Source organism: Belonocnema kinseyi, chromosome 10 (genome assembly GCF_010883055.1).
Source record: "Belonocnema kinseyi isolate 2016_QV_RU_SX_M_011 chromosome 10, B_treatae_v1, whole genome shotgun sequence".
NCBI classification, from domain to species: domain Eukaryota; kingdom Metazoa; phylum Arthropoda; class Insecta; order Hymenoptera; family Cynipidae; genus Belonocnema; species Belonocnema kinseyi.
The window spans coordinates 58,049,065-58,074,444 of NC_046666.1; the positions used below are offsets into that span (position 1 = coordinate 58,049,065).

At 28.2% G+C, this 25,380-nt stretch overlaps 1 protein-coding gene across 4 annotated transcripts; it reads left to right on the forward strand.

The window, feature by feature from the left end:
- Nucleotides 1–19: 19 nt before the first annotated feature.
- Nucleotides 20–25,379, forward strand: LOC117181485 (double-strand-break repair protein rad21 homolog). Of its 4 annotated transcripts, none has more exons than XM_033374190.1 (12): nucleotides 20–803; nucleotides 3,444–3,673; nucleotides 3,779–3,962; nucleotides 6,686–6,842; nucleotides 6,917–7,109; nucleotides 11,244–11,473; nucleotides 11,579–11,799; nucleotides 14,716–14,895; nucleotides 14,981–15,661; nucleotides 21,091–21,231; nucleotides 21,377–21,532; nucleotides 23,993–24,118. In XM_033374190.1, exons 1-12 carry the CDS (start codon nucleotides 660–662, stop codon nucleotides 24,116–24,118), a joined length of 2,643 nt encoding a protein of 880 aa, XP_033230081.1. In that variant the 5' UTR covers nucleotides 20–659. The 4 variants fall into 4 exon arrangements, with proteins under 4 accessions (XP_033230081.1, XP_033230079.1, XP_033230080.1 ...); XM_033374188.1 differs by having other exon boundaries at nucleotides 21–803; nucleotides 3,767–3,962; nucleotides 23,993–25,379; XM_033374189.1 differs by having other exon boundaries at nucleotides 21–803; nucleotides 3,767–3,962; nucleotides 21,094–21,231.
- The last annotated feature ends 1 nt before the right edge of the window (nucleotide 25,380 follows it).

Below are 25,380 nucleotides of genomic sequence, written 5' to 3' on the forward strand. Positions count from 1 at the left end.
TTCATTTACTCTCACTTTAAGTTTCGCATTCGGTTTAAATGTTTATAACAAAAGAAAATTTTCGAAATTCAAATGAGATTTAAGATGGTGGAATAGCGGTAAATACTTTCGATTGGTTTAGGAACACCTCCCCCATGGAAAACAGTTGAAGTTGAGGACGCGGTTTGGTCATAAAGTAATCGTGTGTACGTGTTCTTGTTTCGGTCAAATTTCTTCAAGATAACCGGAGTTTTGTGGTAAACAATGATACATCGAAAAACTGTTGGCTAAGGAAAATAATTTAGTGAAAGGTAATCGAGTGGTTTGCAGAAATAATCTGAATTTTCTCCGGTTTCTCTCAGACCGCCAAAATTTTAGGAAATGACGCCATCTTGAGTGCTGATGACAACAAAATTTTTGACATAAACATATTGTTGACGAAAATGCAGTGTTAAATGCAAAAGTGTTCAGTTAATTGTGAACTCAATGTGTTCATGAATTGTTCCTTATTTTAGTGCTTCTAATTGCTTTTTATTCAAATTCTCTGGAATCTCTACGTTTGTTATGTAAAATCGGGACCGTACTTATCACCTCCGTAGCTTTGTGGTATGTACGTTTCGCCTTGTGGATAAAATGTTGAAGTGAATTCTTCTCTCGCAGAACCAAAAGGAACCGCAGAAATGTTTTACGCGCACTTTGTGTTGGCCAAAAAGGGCCCCCTGGCCCGAATTTGGCTCGCCGCTCACTGGGACAAAAAGCTGACAAAGGCCCATGTTTTCGAAACTAATATTGAGAAATCTGTCGATGGAATTCTCCAACCCAAGGTAAGAGATTATTCATTTTGCTTCTTTCCAAGTTTTATTACTCTTTGCATAGCTCTGTCTCTCCCGCCAAATAAGAATATTAATCAGTAAAATTTGTTAAAAATGGTATAATCCTTTTTTGGTTTTCGATCACTTTAATTTCCATGATTGCACTCATTTTTGTAAAGAATTTCCTTATTTGGGAAGTGCTTTCCTAATATATTTATTCAGTTCAATAAGAAGTATTATTTTGTAATTTTAACCGACCCAATTCCAAGATTTTTAATACGAGCTATTTAATTCGTCTAATTGATCGTTAAATATTAAATTTATGTCTCATACATTCTTCTGCAACGAAAAACCTACTAAATTTTATTATCAAAAGTTGTCAAAGAGTGGAGGAAATTAAAAAAAAAAGAGATCAGTTGTGTTAAATACGTTATTTTATGTTTAGACACAAATTTAATAACATTCCCAGACCTATTTATTTACTTAAATTTATTATTTATCCTTATATTTTTCATGAAAACCTAAAAGATGCATTTGTACAAGTTTCTTATTTTTCCTTTTTGTTTGTACATAAATTCTTGAAAAACGAATTAAATACAACTTACTTCTGAAAATAAAAAAAACCCGTTATTGCCAACCGGCACATTTTATGTTTTTAATTTCTTCTTCTGTTAACATAGCAGAAATACATTGTTTATAAATAACAATTCTGGTTACAAAAAAAAGAATTTATTTATGCTTACGTTTTCATTAAACATTTTTTTTGTAAATAAAAAATGCATTTTTTACGTGTAGCAAACGGTTATTTCAGAAATTATAGTCTCACTTGCGTTTTCTCATTTTTCAAATCCCGCTTTTTCCCTATTCTCAAAAGAAAACTTGCCTTTTGTCATAAAATGCACCTGGTTGAAGTTCTGAACGTTCAAACCAACGAAATTTTTTACTGATGACTTTGAAAACCAGGAAAAGTGCTCAAATGTTTGTTAATTTAAATTGGAAATAATTTAGTATTAAAAAATAATTATAATGTATAATTTAAAGTGCAGTTGGAACAATATTTATCGGTAAAATAGAAATATCGAAAAATATTTCGTTGATTTGAACGTTCAGAATTTCAGGTACATGTAAAATGCGACACTGAAATATAGTAAATAAATTCAATGAAATTTGTAACTAATTCAGTTCGATTTTAATTGGAAAAACGAGAAAAATTGAGATACAGTGAAAAGACTGAAAATTAATTAGTTTTTATTTAATTTTTATCATTACGCGGGGAATTCTTCAAAGTTAGTGAATTAATGTAAAAGCTATCATAAATTTTTTTCATGTTACGCTTGAAGCTGAAACAATTTAAAAAATGCTAAAAATGTGAAAATCGGGGATAGACTTTGGTATCCAATATAAAATTAGAACAGTTACAAAATATATAGTCACTTTAAAAAGAAGTATTAGAATGTGATCACTTTTTTATTGAAATGTATAAAATTAAATATTCAAAAAATGGAATATTAAAATTTTAACTACTGCAAACTTAAGTGTTCTATCTTGAACAATTTAAAGTGAAATATTCAAAATTATGCCATTTGAATTTTTAATTGTTGAACGTATACAAAATAAAATTTTTTGAAATGTAAAATATTTTAGGCGCGCAAACTTTAAACTATTTGAAACTTTAGTTTAGGAGCATTCGAGAATTTAGTTTCAAATTTACATTCAGAATATTAATTATAGTAAGGTAGATACGACAAGTCTTGAAAAAATGTATGCTTATATGAGTACAATGATTTAATTATTTTCGAATTTACATTTTTTTTAAACTAACATAAACTTAAAAAAACTAATTTGGCAACAAAATTGCACAAGGAGGCTTAAAAAGAATTATGTTGTTTTAAAAACTGTTTAAAAAAGAAATACACACGAATATCAATTTATGCAAAATAATTGCAAAAAAGAATTAAAATAAGAGAAATATGTTTTTATGTAACATTGTTCTTCTTTTAGCGTTTAGTTCTTTTACCACATAGAAGTTTGATTATTTGTCAATCGAAAAAATTTAATTATTAATGATGGCATTTTCAAAAGAGAAAACATTCGTGGTTATTAGAACGATTTTAAACAAATAAAAACTTTTTTTTTAACATTTGATTTTTTCGGATTTTTTTATATCGCGGTGAGTGGATTTTGAACGTTTTTTTTTCTTCAAATTTTCAATACAAATTTAGACATGCTTAGAACATTGGATTTTTCTAAGTAGAAACCGGTGATATTTTTTTTATATATAGTTACCATTTTTTAAATCAAAATTGACCCTTTTTTTAAATTTTATTTACAATTAGATTTTTTTTCTATTTCAAAAATTCTAATGTTGCAAGAGTTTTTAAACTTATAGTGAAAATTCGAACAAACCACTGCACTCCTCTATTCTACAACTAAAAATAATTGTTAAATCTTTCCCCTTTTTCGTGAAAAATATGATCCTATTTCCCATATTGTAGATCCTTTTCTGTTATGATCAATGTTTTTTCAATAATTGATGTACACACAATTCTGCCGGGAAAAACTTGAATTCTTTATGTGGAAAAGACTTTCAATTTTGTTTTCAAACTTCTCTAGAGACTCTGATACCAAATGCAAAAATTCTCTCTTCAATAGGTCAAAATGGCTTTGCGAACCTCGGGTCACCTGTTGCTTGGAGTGGTGCGAATTTATTCGAGAAAGGCCAAATACCTGCTGGCCGACTGTAATGAAGCCTTCGTTAAAATCAAAATGGCATTCAGACCAGGAATGGTCGATTTACCAGAAGAACACCGAGAGGCTGCAGTCACCGCAATCACTCTTCCGGAAGTTTTCCACGATTTCGACACTGCCATGCCTGAATTAAAGTAAGTTAACTTTTCCCTGTTACATAAAAAAAATAAGCAAAAAGAAGATTCGAAGCAACTAAGCGAGTTCATTGTTTTGAAATAAAAAATTAGTTCGTTTTATAGAGATGTCGACATAGAGGCTCAATTCAGTTTAAATCAGTCAAGAGCTGAAGAGATTACCATGAGGGAGGATTATGGTAGTCTCTCGTTGGTTACTCACGATCAAGGATTTGGTGACATGAGTTTCGACGCCGAACCTCCGGAGTTACTTCGACATGCTGGAAGCATGGAACCTACCCTTGATCAAGTATTTGCACTTCTCTTCTTTTAATATTTAACCCTCAAACGGTGTACTCCAACCCAGATACGTAAACGATACACTGGTGCGAATTGGTTTGTTTGCAATGTTAATATTAATTATTTAATATATTGAACATATAATAAACAACTAGCATACATCACACACATTTAACATATATATTTAATATATGTAGGGATAATCCGCTGCAGCTGTGTTTGCGTAAATCCTAATAAAATGACAAAACTTCGGGTGCGAATTCGCACTAGTGTACCGATTGAGGGTTAATATAGAAACAGCGAAATAACAGGGTATCTACTCAACCTGGAATTACCAACCAATTTTTATATCCTGAAGTCTATTAACCTCACCTTCAATTTTTCTGAATTTCATCGAATTTTTCTCTTTAATCTTAAATTTCTCTAAATTAATTCGAGTTTTACGGAAATCAATGGATTTGGTGTCTGTATTTTAGCCTATAGGGACTGTGATGCCTGTACTTGAAAATCTCGGGGATATTTTTCTAAGTGAGGGAATGTTTTCGCGAGCGTGCTTATTTTTTATTTATTTTTTTACATGACAATATAAAATTTAATAGCAATAATTAATTTGTAAATGTAGCTTTATATTACTGTAATTAACTATTTTGTCGAAAACTCGTATTTTTATGTTTGAAATTAATTTGTCTAACCGAAAATTTGGTTATTTTATTTTTGGTTACATATTTCTCATTTTGAGTTGAAAATTAAAGTATGTCGTTCAACCTTCATATATTTTTGTAGAACTTTACCACTTTTTTGGCAATATTTTCTCTCTTATTGGCAGAAAAAATCTTCATAGTTAAAAATTCAACTAATTTTGAAATTTTTTTTTGTTTTGTCAAATTAAACTGTTTTTGATTAAAAATTAAACTCTTCTTTAATTGAAATATCAACTATCACATTTTTTGTTCAGAATTCATCTTTTTTTTTAATGAAAATTTTATTAGTTGGTTAAAAATTAAACCATTTTGTTAAAAAATATTCTGTGAAGATTCACTTGAATTGAAAATTCATCTATTTGTTTGGAAACTGAGCTGTTTTGTTTAAAATTCGTCTTCTCCTTATCTAAAAGTTCATTCTTGTACTGTGAATTTAATTATTACCGTTGAAACTTTAACTATTTTGTTGAGATTTTTTTTATCATTATTTTGTAACTGAAAATGTAATTATTCAATTTTTGTTTGGAAACTGATATTTTTTACTTAAAAATCGTCTTTTTCGTTTAAAATTCAACTATTCCAGTTAAAGATTAATAATTTTATTTGAAAACTCATCACTTTGTTTGAAAATGTAACTAATAACCAAAAATTATAACGATTCAATTTTTAGTTAAAATTTGAAATTTTTCCGTTCAAAATTCAACTGTTTCAGATGACGACTCATCAGTTTAGTGAAAAATTCATCAGTTTCATTAAAAATGATTTTTTTAAGCTGAAAATGTAGTTATTCAGTTTTTAAATGAATTTTTTTTCAAATATGACTATTTGGTTGAAAATTTGTATTTTTATTTGAAAATGCAACTTATTAGTTAGAAAAATCATGTATTATATTGTTGAAAATAATGAAAATTTGTCACTCTCACTGAAAATTTAACTATTTTCTTGAGAATTGTTTTTTGTTTTTTTTAACCTTATTTTTTCTTTTAACTGAAAATTTAACACAGCCATTCATGGTTACAAACGGATCTTTTTAAATTTTAAATTCAACTATTTGGTTGAAATTTTTTCTTTTTTAGTCAAAAGTTCAACTATTTCCTTAAAAATGTATGTATTTTGTTGAAAAATCGTCTTTTTTGGTAAAAAAATTTAATCTTCTTTGAAAATTCATCTTTATTTCGTTGAAAATAAAACTACTTGGTTAAAAGTTAAACACTTTTGTTAACATAAACTTTGGCTTAAAATGTATTCATTGCAGTTGAAACTTTAAAATTTGAATTGAAAATTTATCAGTTTGATTGAAAATTTGCTTTTTTCTGGTGGAAAAATAAGTATTTTAATTTCAAATTTAACTATTCTATTTTTTTAAACTGATCTTTTTCATTTCAAAATTCAATCATTTGGTGGAAAATTGATATTTTTTAGTTGAAATTCAACTATTGGGTGCTTTAGAGTCAACTTCAAGAAATGTTTTCAATATTACGTAATTATTTAATTAATCTATGGTGCGTATATATTTAAGAATATTTTGCAATATAAGTTATCAGCGCTTCCTGAATAAAAAATATTAATTCAATCCTTACAAAATGAAATACCTGAAGTGCTGAACCTTCAAATGAACGAAATTTTTATTGGCGGCTTTGTAAACAAGCAATAGTGCTAAAATATTGATTCAATTTATATTGTAAAAAACAGATTACAAAATAAACTTCGAATGTATTATTTTAATTGTGGTTGGACAATATTTTTGATCAAATGAAAATGGGAAAAAATGTTTCGTGCATTTGAACGGTCTGAACTTCAGGTACATTAAAAATTGAAGAAGAAAAAACCCATTATTTATCATAAATTTGCAAAACTGTATACATAGTCCAAGTTCATTATTTAAAAAAATGCAAAATACTTTGAAAAATAATATCTGGAAAAACTTAAGATACCGAGAAAATAACCTGGAATTGTCAGGGAATTTTCTTCCAGGATTTGAGTAGAAACCCTGAATAAGTGCTTGGATTTGACTAATGCTCTTCTCTCTCAGGGCCACATGTTGTTCAGTGAACCGGGCATGGAACCTAGTCTGGAGCAAAAAGAAAAAGAGCCTGTACCTGGAACTTCATCGACGGCTCAGCCGATGGATATCGACACTCCAATCAGAGACGATGGATTCGGTGGCCACCTTGGTCAAGATATAATATGTATGTCTCATTTTATTTCCTTTCCAAGGCAAGAATGTTTGGAAAATTGATTTATTTTTTTAAATTTCTTACAGCTGGTGGATTGTTCGAGGGCGGTTTATTCGATGAAGCGCCGATGGGAGACGTACCAGTACCTGAAGTTAGTTCGATCGCGGAACAACAGGATGCGGCAGCAGGTGCACCACCACCTCCTTCGATTCACGACGATTCAGACGACGACATGGGTGATCACTTTGCAGGACCTCCTTCCCCAATGGGAGGAATGAGGTACTTTTTGCATTTTTAATTTTTGATCTCTAAGTTGGTTCGAATGGGGAAAATGTTCTATGTACTAGGCCTTGAATTTGTCACACTATTCACATTTTTTTGGGCGATGGCACGATTTTGCTACTATTTAAAACAAAAAAAACTAAAGACTGTCTTTAGTTTTGTGGCGACTTGACCGGGAATTGAATTTAAAAAAACAAACGGAGTTTACTTCAAAATTAAATTTTACATTATTTTCATAATTTCGGTCAATTTAAAAAAGTAACTTCTACTTTATCTACAGTTGCAGGGCATATGAGTGAAAATAATTATTGTTTTTATTTTAGGGCATGTAGTTTCGGTAAAGAAATGTAATTTCGCTTGAAACAGGGAATATTTTTATATGGAAGGGGAATTTTAAAAAAAAATAAAAGCTGGGATTTAGAATAAATTTAAAAGTTCCTTCTTTCAAATTTGATAAAAAGAAAGTACTTCAAGTAGGCTGTAAAGATTCTTTAAAATCCAACTGCTTGCGGTTGAAAGCTAAAGTCGTTTGTTAACAATTAATTTATTTGCTCGAAGATTCATCATTTTAAATGAAAATTCATCTCTTTTTAAAAGTGTAACTACTTTGTTGAAAATCAAATTTTCAACTAAAAATCTAACTATTGCAGTGGAAATTTTGATTATTCCACTAGAAAATTGAACTATTTTTCTGATTGTTAAGAATGAGATTTTTAATGTCATTTGTTGAAAATTCGTCTTTTTTAATTAATCTTATTTCATGAAAATATATCTTTATGGTAGGTTCGAAAATCAATTATTATAGTTGGATGTAAATTTGTCTTTTAATTGAAAATTAATTTAATTCGTTGAAATTTCATGTATTTTGATTTTTTGTTTTAACTACTTTTTTTATAGAAAATGATTTTTTTCTTTGAATATTAACCTCATTGTTTGAACATTCTTCCTTTTGTTTGAAAATTCAAGTATTCCAGTTGAATATTACATCATTTTAGTTGAAAATTAATTTTTTTTGTTGAACATTCATTTTTTTACTGTAAATTTAATTATTTAATTTTTGATTAAAAAATTATATTTTTTAGTTAAAAATTCGTCTTTTTTAACTCAACATCGATTTTCTCAACTTAAAACGTAATGATTTAAATTTTGGTGGACAACTTATCTTTTTCAGTTAAGTTTATATATTATTTTTTTTCGTTGAAAGTTCAACTATTTCCATTGAAGATTCATTGTTATAGTTAAAACTCATTTTTTTGTTTAAAATTCGACTATTTCAGTTGATAATTTATCATTTTAGTTAAAAATGCATCAGTTTTAAGATGAAAATTAATTTTTTTACTAAAAATGTAACTATTCCATTTTCTGTTGAAAATGTATTTTTTATTCTCTGTTCGAAATTTAACTACTCCGTTGAAAATGTGTCTCCTTCTTTGAAAGCTCAACTATTTCGTTTAAAGTCATGAATTTTTCGGTAGAAAATAATTCTTTTTGTTTGAAAATTAATCTTTTCATTTAAAAATCCATCTTTTTGATTAAAAATTCAAGTATTTCAGTTAAATATTCATCATTTTAGATGAAAATTAATTAATTTTGTAATTTTTTGCCCTGCTGTGTAAAAGGATGATTAGAATGAACGTCGTGATTTAAACTAAATGTTTTGGTTTTGCGACAAATATAAATATTATTTTTAGTTGTGCGGGAAAATTGAAAAACTTGACCAGGAATTGACCGGGAATTTGAATTCGTCCGCCGAATCGCCAACCTGAGACACTATTTTCTTACAATTGTCTGCTAATGTCAATATTTCTTTACTTTTCTGTGCATTTTTTGTATATTTAAATAATTAATATTTTAACCCTGCAAAGATTTAATTTTACATCAAAAACAATTGGATTGAATCATAAAGGATGAATTTCCAACAACATAATTCAATCTTCAATCAATACATATTAATTTTCAATAATATAGTTGTTTTTTTTTTAACTGAAAAAATGAGCTTTTCACAAAACAGTTGAATTTTCAAACAAATAGTTGAGTTTTCTATCAAAAATATGGATTCTTAATAAAGTGCATATATTTTTTACCAAGTAGTTCAATTTCCAATAAAATACAAAGATTTTCAACCAAATACTTGAATTTTCAACTAAGATGATTAATTTTTGTAACAAAAAGACGAGTTTTCCACAAATCACATACATTTTCGACTAAAAAGTTTGAACAATAAATGTGAGTCTAGATTTTTTTTAATGTTTTCTTTTTTTTTTGTTTTTTAAATTTTGTGACTACATCGTTGAATGTTTTAAATTAAAAAATATTAATCTTTAACATCAAAAATCAGCCAAACAGTTGAATTTTGTGCTGTATAGTTGCATTTCAAAGTCAAAAGTACTGTTTCATTTTGTACCAAATAAGTGAACAAGTCTAGAAGATGAATTTCCTAAAAAATATTTTGAATTTTCAACCCAAGAATATGAATGGTTAACAAAAAAGTTAAACTTCAACCAGGTGGTTGAATTTTCAACAAAATAGTTAAATTTTCGCTTTAAAAAAATAATTTCTTACCAAACGAAACTAATTTGTAACTAAAAATGTAATAGTTGAACTTCTAAACAAGAAAAGGTTTTCATTTTTTGTTGAGTCGTATTTTTCATCTAAAATCGATTTTCAACAAAATACTTGAATCCTAAACTACAGTGGATTAATTTGCAATGAAGTTGTTACATTTTTAACAAAAAAAATTGATATTTTACCAGGAAAGACGAATTTTCAACAATATACGAAAATTTTTAATGAAATTGTTCAATTTGTAACCAAAATGTTCATTTTTAAATGAAAAAGAATAATTTTTATTCAGGCAGTTGCGTTTTTAACTAAAATAGGTAAAGTTGCTACAGACAGAAATGAATTTTTGAGCGAAACCGATAAATGTTTCAAAAATAGTTTAATTTTTTTTTAATTCAAGGAAGAAAAAAATTAAATTGTTGAATTTTCAATCAAAATAAACGAAATTGTAATCAAAAAATATAACTTAACAAATTCATTGAATTTAAGTGGAGAAACGAGACAAAGAGGAGAATAGTCGGAAGCCTGCGATAACTAAATAGGAATATTAATAATTTATAGAATAAAGAATAACATTCTTAATCAAAATGGAAAATCATTTTCAATTTTAAAATATTAGGTTAGAAAACTCTCAATTTTGCCTAAAAATAAAGTTAATTTTCCATTTCACACTTTTTTATTTCGGGCAGCACATAAGTTTATTTATGTGCAAAATTTTATGACGCTATTTTTTTTTAATTGTGACAATATTTACACTTTTTGATCTCTGAAGTGAATCCGAGGCCTATATATGTATCTGGTTAAATTGTGGAATAGCTGGTACTCCCCTTTATTTCCTGGAATTTTTTTTCCAAAATCAAACTATTGGCACATGACATTGACGTAATTTCGAAGCGATTTGTTTAAAAAAAGCACTAAAATTATTTTTAATTGCATTATTATTACATGTCAAATATGGGTCTACCAAAAATTTGATTTTGCCGTATTTAACTTACCGTTTAAGTCTTTTTACAACTCCCGGCATTTTTTTTGTTCTTATAAACCATTTTATTTACAAAAAAAAAGAAAGAATTGCTAAATTTGTTAAAAAGAAAGAGTCATTTCAAATTGTAAAGCACCCGACCTCTTTTCCAACATTAAAAAAAAAACTACAAATGTAATTTTTATAATTGGTTATATTGATGAAATAAATTCACAAAATATCTTCCATTTTATTAAAAAAGATTAAAATTTTTCGTATATATACCCTTTTTCCCAGCAAGAATGTCTAAAAACACTTTAATGGTAAGTTCAATACGACAAATTCAAATTTTTACTAGACCCATATTTGACTCGTTATAATAATGCAATTAACAATAATTTAAATGCTTTCTTTTAACAAATCGCTTCGAATTTACTTTAATTTCATGTTCCAATAGTTAAATTTTCGATAAAAAAATGTGTCCATGAAATAAAGGTTGGTACCAACTATTCGATAATGTAACCTATGTATTTAAATACGTTAAAGTTCATGATAGTAAAATACAGATAATACGTTTAAAATGATGAAAATTGCATTTTCTTGAGCAGCAGCGACGGTTCAAGGACAGCAACTCCAGCGATAGGAGCCGACGATCTCGGAGGAGGTAGGGCAAGTGTTGCTAGTCGACGTTTTACTCCTGCACCTCCCTCTATCCACGGTGACCTTGCAATGGATGCGATTGAAGATCTTCCTCCGCCTATCCAGGAGCAAACCACATTACTCCACGACGAGGAGGAGAGCTTTGCTCTCGCCCCTGTCGATGCCTCTGCTCTCAAAGGTGAGACCTAATCTTCATTTTTTTTTTTTTTTAGGTTTTTTCTTATAAAATATTGGAACCTGGGATTTCTGTAATCTTTCTTAAAACCGATCTCTGTCGTTTCAGGATTCACGAAAGCAAAACGCAAGCGAAAGCTGATCGTAGACGAAGTTAAGAACATCTCGGGTGAGGAGATGAAGGCCCAGCTTTCAGACACAAGTGATATCGTCACGACTTTAGATCTCGCACCTCCCACGAAGAGATTAATGCATTGGAAGGAAACCGGAGGTGTCGAAAAACTTTTCGCTCTTCCAGGAAGGCCGATACCTGCACGAGTATTATTCAAGGTTCGTGCAACTAAAAATCAAGTTCAGAGTTGCTACAAGACCTGGAAAAGTCATGAAATTTTTGGAAAATTAGTTTTACCTGATAATCTTCTTGAATTTTTCACGAGTACCTTGAATTAAATTTTTCTCTTCTTTTAAAAGTGTTATTTGGTTCAAATACAAAAGGTAATTTAAATCTTTTATTCTTATGAAAGAAACATCTCGTTTAGAATAAATGTTTCTACGAAAACGTTTTTTATTTATCAAGATATAATTGATCCTTAACTCATTACAGAATCAATAACTAGATTTCTAGGCATTTTTTGTAGATTTTACAAATTATTTTATAGATTGCAATGATTATTTTCTTGTGATATTCAACTTACTAATTATAAAAATTATTGAAGGAAAATTTCGATTTTAATTAAATTTCTGAATTAGAACGAGTCCTGGCGATATAACGGTTTTTCCATGGATTTCGCCACTCGGTTTTTGAGTGCACAGCAGATTACAAAACAGTACTGAAGAGTTCAAAAGGTTTAAAAATATTTTAAAGATTTCAAAACAAAGATTTAAGAAAATGTTCAAAAGATATGACAAAGATTTCACAAAAATGTACTAAGATTTCGAAAGATTTTACACTGATTAAAGATATTTTAATAATTTCAAATGAATGCAAGAATTCTAAATATTTCAAAAAAGCTACATTAAACCAGATTTCAAATATTTCAGTGATTTGAAACTAATACGAAAGGTTTTGAAATTATTGCCAAGATGTTGAACTAATTAAAAAGGTTAACACAAATTTGAGAAGATGCCAATGATTTCAAAAGGTTTTAAGGATGTCAAATATTTTACAAAAATTTAAAAAGTTTCTAAATATTATATATTTGGTTCGAAATTGATGTATTTTGCTTAAAAATTACTACTTCGTTGAAAATTTAACTATTTTTTTTGTATGTAGAAAATTCAACTATTTGATTAAAAAGTTTTTTTTTGTCAAAAATTCAATTGTTTTCTACGAAAATAAATTTTTCGTTTTGAAAATGCGTCTCTTGTTTCAAAGTATAAATGTTCGTTTGTGAATGCAATGGTTTAGTCCAAAAATATTGATTTATTTGTTATAATTCAACTATTCTAAAACTTTTTGTTTGAAAGTTTAACAACTTTGTTGAAAATTAATTTGTTTTGATTGAGAATTCCACTATTTTGATGAAAAATCTGCTTTTCTGGTTGAAATAATAACTATTACATTTTTCTTTGAAAATTCCTAGTTTTTGTTTGAATTTAACTGTTTTTGTTTTCAAAATAAAAAAATAAAAAATTGGTTTAAATATCAACTCTTACATTTGTCGTGAAAAATTAATCTTTTTTGCTTGGTAATTAATTCTTTTAACTAAAAATTTAACTAGTCCATTTTTTTGTTGAAAATACGTCTTTTAGGTTGAATTTTAAAGTTTTATTTTAAAATAAAATATTTCTTGGTTGAAGTATCAATTATTACATTTTTCGTCAAGAATTATCTTTTTTATTAGAAAAGTAATTTTTCGTTCTTGAAAATTGATGTTTCTTCGTTTAAAATTACCTTTTTTGCTGAAAGTTCAACCGTCTTCTAAAAAAAGAAAGTTTTGTTATGAAAATTCAAATAATTTTTTGAAAATTCGTCGTTTTTGTTTAAAAGTTTAACTATTTGCTTGTAAATGCAATGGCTTGTCTTAAAAATTAATCTGTTTTGGTTGAGGATGCAACTATATTGATAAAAATTATTATTACATTTTTCACATCACACAATTACATCACATTGCATTTTTCGCTGAAAAGTCATATTTTTTGGTTAAAAATTAAATTATACTTGATTGAAAGATAAACCACTTCTGTTTAATATCATTTTTGTGCTTGAAAATTGAAATACTTTGTCTAAAATCCATCTGTTTTGGTTCAAGATTCAAGTCTGAAGTTTTGGTTGAATTCAAATATTTTTGTTTAAAAATTAAAATCTTCTTGGTTGAAATATGAACTATAACATTTTTTGTTAAAAAATTAATCCGTTTTTGCCGTTAAAAACTCAAATACTTGGTTAAATGTTGAACCACTTTCTTAAATAGTAACTTTTTCATTGAATATTTATATCTGGTTAAAAATTCAAATGCTTTGTTGAAACATCGTTTTTTTTTCGTTGAAAATTAACTTTTTAACTGAAAATTTAACTAGTACATTTTTGGTTCAAAATTCTTCTATTTTGTTTGGAAGTTGATCAATTTGTTTGTAAATGCAATGACTTAATGTATAATAATTTTGTTATTTTTGACAATTATGCTATTTTAAAAAGTTTAGAAAATTAATATTTTCTGTTGACAATTCAACTACTTTGTTGAAAATTAGTAAATAATGGTTGGTTCAAAGATGAACCACTTTCCTAAAAAAAAGGCATTTTTCGAACGATTTATTATTTGAGTACAAAATATATTTTCTGGTGGAAAAATGAACTATTTGGTTGAAAATCCTTCTTTTTTGTTTATTTCAAAATTAATATTTTTACCTGATATTATTAAAAAGACCTTTTCATATGCATTGATTAAAAATTTTAAGACATTGAAAACAAAAAATAAAAACCTAAAGAAGAACGAAGTTCGTAAATTTCAATATAAAGTGTCAGGGCACTAACGACCCCATGGGGACCTTTAAGGGTTAACATGGAGAAAGATACTTCGGAAGCCCCCTCCCCCCAACGTATCTCTTATTTTATGAATGAACCCTTGTATAAGAAATTGTTGGTAAATTAGTTTGCGATTAATAGATCAGTAGATTTTGTTTAATATCTGTTAAAACTGGGTCACAGAATTTTGAAACCGGACTTGTGTAGCAACCCTGAAGTTCTTCGTCCTTTTCTCATTTGTATAGACGAATTATAATAATAATTTTTTTTCTTTTTATCAGAATTATCAGCGGCACTTGACCAGTAAATCCTACGATCATGAAGACTTTGGACGCTTCGGCGCTGATGAGGATGCAATGCCTCTGGAGCAGATGAGAGAAGCAGGAGAAGAAGCTGCGTTCGAGCAGAGCATTCTCGGAAAACGAGCGGGTCGCAAACGCAAGGCCCCATTAGATGAAGAGGTAGATAGACCTTTTGATTACGATACGAACTTGTTCTGTCCTTGATTTATGCAAAATATCCGTTATTTAATGACTTTATTTACAGGTCGCACACTTTGGACAAGTGTCACTCGGTGCGGAATTGGCGGAAGCGCCAAGTTTGATTCCGCAAACGCCAATGCCACAAACGCCTCTGCCTCCCGACGTGTCTTTACCGCAAGAACCATCAGTGCCCGACATATCCGGCATGATGGGTTCGGTCGACCAATCGGGAATAATTGAACCAGTTCCCGAAGTACCTGTACTTGGCATGGACATCCCCCAGATGCCACAGATTCCTCCAAGCGATGTGAGTCAACTCCTCGGAACGGCCGAGGAACCGCCTCCACCGACTCCGCAAATGCCACCGATGCAGCCGATGACACCGATGCCACCAATGCAGCCGATGACACCGATGCCATCAATGCAACCGATGACACCGATGCCAGCGATGCAACCAATGACACCGATGCCGCCAATGACACCGATGACGCCGATGCCACACCCAGAAGAGCAGCACTTGCAAATACCACAGACGCCGATGCATCCGGGAACCGATTTCGATCATCTGCAACAAATGCAAATGCCAATGCCCGAACAAGTGCCACATCAAATTCCGCAAGTGCCACATCAAATCCCGCAAGTACAACATCAAATACCACCAATTCCGGACACGATACAAGAAATGCAGCAGCCAATGCAGGACATGTCGCATATGCCACAGATGGAGAATATGGGATACGATGGGGTTTGTGTATTTTTCGATTTTTTTTACTTTGGTACTTGGTCCGTACGAGGGTTTAATCAGGGTTTCTGGTGACCTTGAAAACCTGGAAATCTTGAGTTTTTCGCGAAAACTTTGAGTTTTAATTATTCTTTTTTTTCTTTTAAAATAGTAATTTTATAGAAATGCGAAGAGTAATTTAAATCTTTTACCCTATTATGAAAGAAACATCAGGTTTAGAAAAAATCTTGCTGCTGAACATTTTTTTATTCGTCAAGGTATAATTGATCTTTTGTTTATTACAGAATAAATAAAGGTATTTCAAGACACTTTTTGTTGAGGTGTTCAACTTAGAAATTATAAAAATTATTAGTTTAAAATTTCGATGTTAAATCAGTTTCAGAATTAGAATAAGACATGGCTATACAAAGGATTTTTCGAGGGATCGATCACTCGGTTTTTTGAGTGTGCAAAATATTTCAAAAGGTTACAAAATATTTCTAAAAATTTCAAACATTTCAAAATATTTTAAATATTTTTTTATCAGTTCATGGAGATGTCACGGATGTTAATGGTTTAAAAAAGGCGCGCACGCCAGATTTCAATAAAGATTTCGCAAACATTTTAAAACTTTAAAGGATTTCAAAGATTTGAAAAAGGGTACAGTACACCAGATTTCACAAATTTGAAACTACTTCAGGAGGTTTTAAAACATTTTAGAAGATTCCAAATAATTTAATGAATTCCACGAATACAAAAGATTTTTCAAACAAGGATTCAAGAAAGATTTTATAATCATTTCAAAATATTTCACAGAATTCAAGGATTTCAAACATGCAAAAAAGGCTTGCACACTAGATTAAAAAGTTTTCATAAAAATTCCACAAAGATTTCGAACATTTCATAAAGATTTGGAACATTTCACAAAGATTTCGAATATTTCACAAAGATTTTAAAACTTACAAAAGAGTTTAAAGATTGTAAAAGGATATATTAAACCACATTTCTAAGACTTCAGAACATTTCAAAGATTTTAAACAATTTCAAAATTTTTTAGGAGATATCAAAACTTTTCACTAAGATTTGTAAAAATGTAAATAATTCCAACGAATTTATAAACATTTCAAAAGATTTCGAACATTTAGCTTAGATTTCGAACATTGCGCAAAGATTTTAAAACTTTCAAACGATTTTAAAGATTTCAAAACATTTTAAAGATTTTAAACGATTTAAAATTGGTTGACAAGATTTCAAACGATCACGTAAGATTTCTAAAATATTTAAAATAATTCTTAAGGATTTCAAAACATTTCAAGAATTTCGAAGATTCCAACAAGATTTTAAGATTTCAAAGATTTCAAAACATTTAAAAGATTTTTAATTATTTCAAGAGGTTTCAACAAATTTGAGAAGATTTTATTATTTTCTAATGAACACAAAAGATTTAACGAACAAAGATTAAAGAAACATTTCAAAAATATTTCAAAGATTTTAAAGGTTTAAAAAAAATTCACCAAGTTTCCCTTAGATTTCAAAGCTTTCAGGGACTCAAAAGATTTCAACAAGGATACAGTACAACAGATTTTATAAAGATTTCGCAAATATTTCAAATATTCCAGTGATTTCAAACGAATACAAAAGACTTAGAAAAAATTTCACAATTTCTTAAAAGAATTCATAAGGATTTCAAAAGATTTCAAGAATTTCAAAGATTTTAAGTGATTTCAAAAGGTTTTAACACATTTGAGAAGATTTCAAAAGACTTCAATGATTTAAAACAAACACAAAAGATTTCGCAAACAAAGATTAAAGAAAGAGTTCACGACTTCAAGAATTTTAAAGATTTTACAAAAGCTTTAAAAAATGCCTAAAGATTTCACCGAAATTTCAAGCTCTCACTAAGGTTTGTAATATTTCACAAAGATTTCAATAATTTCAAAGACATTACGAATTTGTTTATTTACTGAGACCTGGAAAATTTTGATTTCTTGACCTGGAAAACCTGGAAAAGACCTTGAATTTTGTTCCCAAGAATCGCTAGACAATCCTGTTTAATCTTATCGCAACAAACAAATGTAGTGTAACGATATATATCCAGTAGGGTGTTTCAAAAAAACGCTTTTCGAGCTACAGAAAGTTTCCATTTCCGGAGAAAGAAAATCCGTAGTATAGGAGTGTCTACCAAATAAAACCATGTTAATATCTTTTATTTCCAACCCACCCTCTCCGCAACGCCCCAAATATGACCCAAAACCCCAATTTTTTACGTAGTATTGTTACTTTTTAGCAATTTCCATGATTTTTAAACAATTTTAAATTGTTCAAACAAATGTAAATTATTTAAACAATTATGTATTCCCAAAAAAGGTAAAAAATAATCTTATTTTACGATTGAAATGTAATTGTTTGTCATTGTTTGTAGAAGTAAATTTGTCTAAAAACATAATGTGATTATTTAAACAATTATTTATTGTGTATTTTCAAAATTTCTGAACATTGAGCCAAAGATATTAACTTTCTTTTCAAATTAGTATCCTATGCTACGTTTCGTTGAATATTTACATATTTTTGAAACATTTCTTTTAATGTTTAATAAATTTCTATTTGTTTAAACAATCTTTATTTGCTCAAGCAGTTCCTTTTCAATAACTAAACAAATGGAAAGATTGTAACGCAAATAAAAATAGTGTAAACAAATAGAACGTTGTTAAACATTGGGATTAATGTATCCAAATTAAGTAATTATTCAACGAAAAGTCGTATAGGATACCAATTTTGAAAAAAGTGGAAATATCTGGTTCAATTTTTAGAAATTTTGAAAATAAACAATAAATAATTGTTTAAAATATTACATAATGTTTTTAGACAAATTTACTGGTATAAACAGTTACATTTCAATCAGAAAATACGATTATTTTGTTATTTTTCGGGAACATATATTGTTTTAAATAATTTATATTTGTTTGAACAATTGAAAATTGTTTATAAAGTTATAGGAAATACTCCAATTTTCCATTAGTAATTGTATGAAAAAGACGATGGAAATTGTTAAAAAGTAACAATAATACTTGAAAATTTTATTTTTGGGTCATATTTGTGGCGCTGCGGGGAGGAGGGTTGGTTTGAATAAAAGTTATTAGCATGGTTTTATTTTGTAGGTACTCCTCTTCAATTCCTGATATCCAGGGTGTCTATCGCCTACCTAGAAAACCTGTAATTGTCAGGAAATTTTTATCAGGCTGGCGCCTTGACCGGCAATTTAATTAAAAAATAATAAATCATTTTTGCCAATTTGAAAAAAGTGATTTCTACTTTATCTACAGTTGCAGGGCATTTTAGAGAAAATAATTACTGTTTTTATTGTAGTACAGGGAGTTTCGGTAAAGAAATATAATTTACCTCGGGAAAGGAAATTTTTGCAAAGAATTCAAACTGGGGTTTGGAAGCAAGGAATTTAAAAAATCCGTGTTCCAAGTCAAAATTCGTCGCAATTAAAAAATTTGCTTCTTCCAAATTTGAAAAAAAGAAAGTACTTTAATTATAATATACGTTTTTTTTGCACATTTTTCGTTGGGCATTTACTACTTTGTTCAAACTCAATTTTTCAATTAAAAGTTTAATTTTTCCAGTAGGAAATGTAACTATTTTTCTGAAAATCCGATTTTTGGGGTTGAGAATTAGATTTTTAACGGAAAATTTAACTATTCTAGCTTGTGTTGAAATTTTTTCTTTTTTGGATGAAAATTCAAATTTTTGATTGAAAAGTGAGATTTTTAATTTTAAAATTGAACCATTTTTTTTAAATTCCTGTAATTTGTGGAAAATTCTTACTTTTTGTAGATAATTAATATTATTGATTGAAAATTCATCTTTTTAGTAAGTATAACATTCAACAATATTCCACTTGAAGATTCATAATTTTAGTTAATAATTCATCATTTTGGATGAAAGTAAATTTTTTCAACTTAAAATTAAACCGTCGCATTTCAGGTGTAAATTAACCTTTTCTAGTTCAAAATTTAACTATTTGAATATAAATTTGTCTTTTTAAATTGAAAATTCCTTTATGTCGTTGAAAATGTACGTATTTTGTTAAAAATAGGTTTTTTGTGTATAGAAAGTGATTTTTTTTCTTTAAAAGTTCATCTCCTAGTTTAAAAATTCTTTTGTTTTGTAGTTGAAAATTCAAGTATTCTAATTGAATATTCATAATTTTAGTTGAAAATTAATCTTTTAAATTCGAAATAAATTTGCTTGGTTGAAAAATAAACTTTTGTTGAAACTTATTTTTTTGATTGAAGATTCATCATTTTTAATAAAAATTCATTATTTTTGTTCAAAAATGAGCTATTTTATAGAAAACTTGTTTTTTCTTTGGATGAAAATAAATTTTTTACCGAAAATTTAACTATTTTATTCAAAATTTGTTTCTTTTTTTGTTGAAAATTATTTTTTTCTCAAACTTAAAGTGAAAATACTATTCCAGTGGAATATTCCATCATTGTAATTAAAAATTATTTTTTTTCTGGTCGAAAATTTAATTATTCAAATTTTGGTTTAAAAATTATCTTTTTTAGTTGAAATTTCTTTTGTGGTTGAACATTCATTTTCGAAACTTAATTATTTAATTTTTGGTTTAAAATTTAACTATTCCAGTTGAGGATTTATCATTTTAGTTCAAAATTCATCAGTTAGGCTGAAAATAATTTTTTTGCTAAAAATGTAACTGTTGCATTTTCTGTTAAAAATTGTCTTTTTTTTCTAGTTTAAGATTAAAATATTTGGCTAAAAATTTGTCTCCTACAATTGAATCTTGTTGTTAAAAAATGCATCTTTTTGGTAAACATTTAAGCACTTCAGTTAAATATTCAACAGTTTAGTTGAAAATTCATCTTTTGAGATTCCTTAAAATATTTTTTAATTGTTCGAAATGTTTTTTATTGTTTATATATTATTTAAAATGATTCGAAAGTTCATGAAACATTCTGAAATCTCAAAATACTTTGAAATCTCTTGAATTTTGTGAATGTGATCTTTAAAAATCGCTCGCAACCCCTTGAAATTCCATACCAACTTTTGAAATACATTACAGTTTTTCTTATAAATTCCTTGAATTCCTTCCAAATCTTATGAATTAATGCTTTGAAATTATTTGAAATCCCTTGAATTTAAAGAGAAAAAAACTTGAAATCAGTTTAAATATTTAAAAATTCTTTATTTTTTTTGAAATCTTATAAGTTACACTTATTGTATTCTTTCAAATAATTGCCTTTTTAAACTCCTGGCAAATGCTTGAAATTACTTTAAATCTTTTCCAATTTCATGAAATTCTTTGAAATCTCAACTTTGCATGCCAAAAAATTCTAGTGTCCAACCACTCGGATCCTTATTAAGATCGATTTATTTTTTCCCCCAATGAAGAGTCGGTTTTGAAATGTATTTCTTGTTCTTAGCAGCATCAACCTCAAGTTCCTTACATGGGATACGACGAACAACATCCTCCAGCACACACGCCTGGTGCTGTTTCGGAGAGAGGAGGACCTTCAACGCCTTGGAATCAAGAGGATTATGAATTTCCTCATTCTGTTGGACCGGTATGTTTTTCATTTAAATGTCTAATATTTATTAAGGTCTAATTTTTTTTTTACGAACGTTTAACGACAATTCAGTGTGCGATAATTGATAATAACTTGAAACTTCCTATGCCCTAATTTCTGAATTATTCCTATAAATTTACAGCAAGAGGAACAGCAAGTGGATGAAACCTATGAGCAGTTTGAAGAGAGAGTTCTTAACAAGAGAGCAGCACACATGTATCACGTAATAAAGAATAAACTGGATACCAAAGACAGGTTAACGCTCTCTGAAATGGCGTACAAGAATAACCGCAAACAGGTAAGGATTTCATTTTTTTTTCTAAAACTTTAAATCTTAAAGGGCTGTTCAAAAGATACGTCACGCTTTTTTGAAAAATTGCTAACCTACATTTCTTCGTCACAGATGCGACTAAAATAAAACATTAACAAAAAATAATAACTTGAGACCAAACTGTTGCATTTGTGATCAAATATTTCAGGTAAAGTGGAGGAATTTTTAACTAAATGGTCGGATTTTTAAATAAGAAAGATCAAACTTTTTTAACAAAATATTTTAACTTTTGATGAAGTAGTTAATTTTTCCAAGCAAGAATATTACATTTTCTACCAAAAACGACAAATTTACAACAAAATACATCAACTTTCAACGAAATACTTTATTTTTTCACTAAAACAATAGATTGTACAACCCAAAAGAAGAATTTTTAACAAAACAGTTGACTTTTTTTAAATAGATGATTTTTTAACAAAAGAATTACATTTTTAGAAAAGTAGTTTAATTTTCAATCAAAACAGATTCTAATTCCAATTTTTGAAAAAGTTGACATTTCAGAAAATAAAGTTTTTTATTTTTAATTAAAAACTGTCGAACTAAACCCAAAAAGTTTAATTATAAAGCAAAAGTATAATAGCTGCTATTTCAATAAAAAAATATTTTAATTAATTATACAAAAACAGTCGAATTTAACCAAACAGGACGAATTTTCTACAAAATACTTTTCCTCAACCAAAAAATTTTAAATTTCAACCAAACAGTTGCACATTTAACCAATAAATATAAACTCTCTATCCAAACAGGTGAATTTCGGACAAAGATAGATTTTTCATTATGAAAGAAAAAAAATCAACCAAATTGTTGAATTTTCGAGTAAGTCAGCGAATTCTCTACTAAGCAGTTATATTTTCTACATGTAAATATGAATTTTCGATAAAAATAATAGAATTTTCAACAAAAATGATAAAATTGTATACAAAACAGTCGAATTTTGAATCCAAAAACACGAATTTTCTATAAAACAGTTGAATTTTCAAGAAAAAAGTTAATTTTGTACTAAAATAGTTGAATTTTTAAAAATAAAAGCCATCAATTTTTAACAGAAAAAAAAGACGATTATTAACAGTATAGTTGAATTTTCTCCAACAAGAAGGATCTTCAAATAATATAGTGACTTTTTTAATAACCTATTTCAACTTTCAACGAATTAGTTGAATTTTCAAGTAAGAAAATTGCACTTTCTACCAAAAACGACAAATTTACAAACATACGGAATTTTAACAAAAAAGTTACATTTTCAACCCGAAAAGATGCATTTTCAATATAAAAAAGGTAATTTTTAACCGAATAGTTTAAATTTGAAACAAAAAACGATGTTTTTTCAACCAAAAGTGTAATTAAGTTAAACTTTCAGTTTAATAAATTGATTTTTAGCCCCCGCCCTCCCCCTGATTTTTAACAAAACAGCTTAATTTTCAACAGAACAAATGGATCTCAACTAATAAAATCAATTTAACACATGATAGTTCAACTTTCAACCAAGTAGTTGAGTTTTCTTATATTCTTTTGAAAATTTGCAGGATTTTTTAAAGATCCCGAGAAATTTTTAATAGATTTCAATAATTTGAAAGGATTTCTGAGATTTTATGGTATTTTTTAAAACTTTTAAAGCATTTTCAAGAGCTTTTAATTTGAAATATTTTAGGAATTTATGAAAAATATTATGGTACTAATAATTAATTTCATTAATTACAAGGGATTTAAAAGTGTGGGAAATATTTTAGGATAATGCATTATCTAGAATTTCGTAAAATATAGAAATATTTCATTGGACCTTAAGGTTTTAAGATATTTGAAAAGATTTAAATCTTTTCAAATATCTTCAAATTTAAAAGTCCGAGGATGTCAATAATTTAAAGCTTTCAATGTATTTTAATAAATTTTGCAGGAGTCCAAAAAATATCAAAAAATTTAACGGGATTTTATAATATTTAGTGCATTTCGTAGGGTTTTAAAGATTTGAAGTTTTTTCGAAGTCATCCTGAATTCTTATTCATTTAGCTTTAGTTCTTTTAAATGCTTCTGCATTTTTATTAAATCACTTGAATTCTTCCAAATTTACTCAATCTTAGTCAGTTCAATGGATTTTGATCAATTTTTAAAGTTTTCAATAAATGGATCCTGTGGATCACTTGATAAAATGGTCAAAGAATTAGAAATCTTTTTTCAAGTTCCTTGGCATTTTCACGAATATTCACCGGGAGAAAGCCAGGAGACAAAAATTAAAAAAAAAAGTGGCCACCCTGGAGATGTTCCTTTAAAAATGGAAAAAGAGGGGAATAACTAATGTTACTATTACATGTATGATGTCGCATTCTGCCCCCCCCCCCTCCCGGAAATGTAACATATGTTTTAAATGGCCCCTCAACCTGCAATAAGTAAATTAATATATCATTAATAATCCTTGTTTTTTTATGTTAACAGGCTGCGCAGAAATTCTACACACTCTTAGTCCTAAAGAAGTTCCAAGTGTTGGAACTAAATCAAGAATATTCTTATGCGGATATAGTTGTAACCAAAGGACCGAAGTTTGAAAATCCACAGCTCTAAGCGTAATTATTTTTTTATCGAAAAGCCAAACCAGTCGCGGAAAGGATCGAGATAATGCATATTTACTTATTTAATCGTAAGCACAGACGGGATACGTATAGGTTTTTCTTTTTCTTATAAAGCACAGAAGGCGAGAAAAATTGTTTTCTCAAACTGAATACTAATTTATAACGTTGCTACGAGTATCAATAGTAGATCTTGAATATTTATTTCAATGCGTAGATCTCAGATTGACAGAATTCAGTTCTGTGGGATTTCATCGGGATTATAGAATTTAATTAGACGTGTCTCGATGAAGAAAACTCTTGGCTTGAGTCAGGCAGGTGACATGTAACTTTTGCGCACAAATTTAGATCGAAAATATGATTTTTGGCAAGGAAATCTGATTTGAAAAAAAAAATCACACCTGACTGGAGCCGATTTTGAAAATGTAACGACACGCGTCTAATTTTTTATCACTTTTTTTATATGAGAGAGAGCATGCTGATGAATTCCTTTCGAAGATGCCTTTGAATTTCTAAATATTTAGTTATAATCGTCGAATATATATCACTTCTTTAATGATCACATTTCCTCGCGGATTGTGATTTTTTGTTTCTGAGAATAGATAGATTTTATAGATAAATAACAAATTAGTTTTTTTAAAAGCTCTATGAGGATGGTTTTTATATGATTTTTCTTGACTACAAGCCTTACTCCTTTTCACTATTAATGTGTATATTTGGAGTTAATATTCGAATTTTTAATTTTTAGAGTTCAGCTCGTAGTTAAAAAATATATATACATATATGAAAAAAAGTGAAAATCTTCCTTATAGATTCAAAGTTATAAATATTATATCTAGAATGAAATAATTTTGCAAAAAATACCCTCGATAGTTTGAATTGTATGAATATAATTTATTTCCGTTTGACGAGATAAGAGTTAAGAAATAAATTCAAACAATTGAACGAGTATCGTTTGTGAAAATGTACATTCTATGTTTATCACTTTTGAAATTCTTTACTCATTGCGAGTATAATCTAACAAAAGTTGGAAGTGATACGTATTCCCAAAAATCATATAGTGATACGTTTCATAGTTTGTATAAAATATTACGTTGCGTAGAAGCAGACTTTATTGGTACCTATTGAGAACTATTTGACTAGGCTTAACGTTTCACATGTATCTAATAGTTTTTGTTATAGAAAATAATTTTTAAAAACAATAAGTTTATTGTAATATATTATGAGAGACATATCGATAAAGTCAAGGAAAAATAC

Bases quoted from the DNA above. Each gene is read 5' to 3' on its own strand.
- LOC117181485 (XM_033374188.1), top strand. From the start codon at position 660: ATGTTTTACGCGCACTTTGTGTTGGCCAAAAAGGGCCCCCTGGCCCGA. The intron at 3,674-3,766 runs GTAAGTTAACTT...ATAAAAAATTAG, and splicing joins ACTGCCATGCCTGAATTAAA to TTCGTTTTATAGAGATGTCG. The intron at 7,110-11,243 runs GTACTTTTTGCA...TTTCTTGAGCAG, and splicing joins TCCCCAATGGGAGGAATGAG to CAGCGACGGTTCAAGGACAG.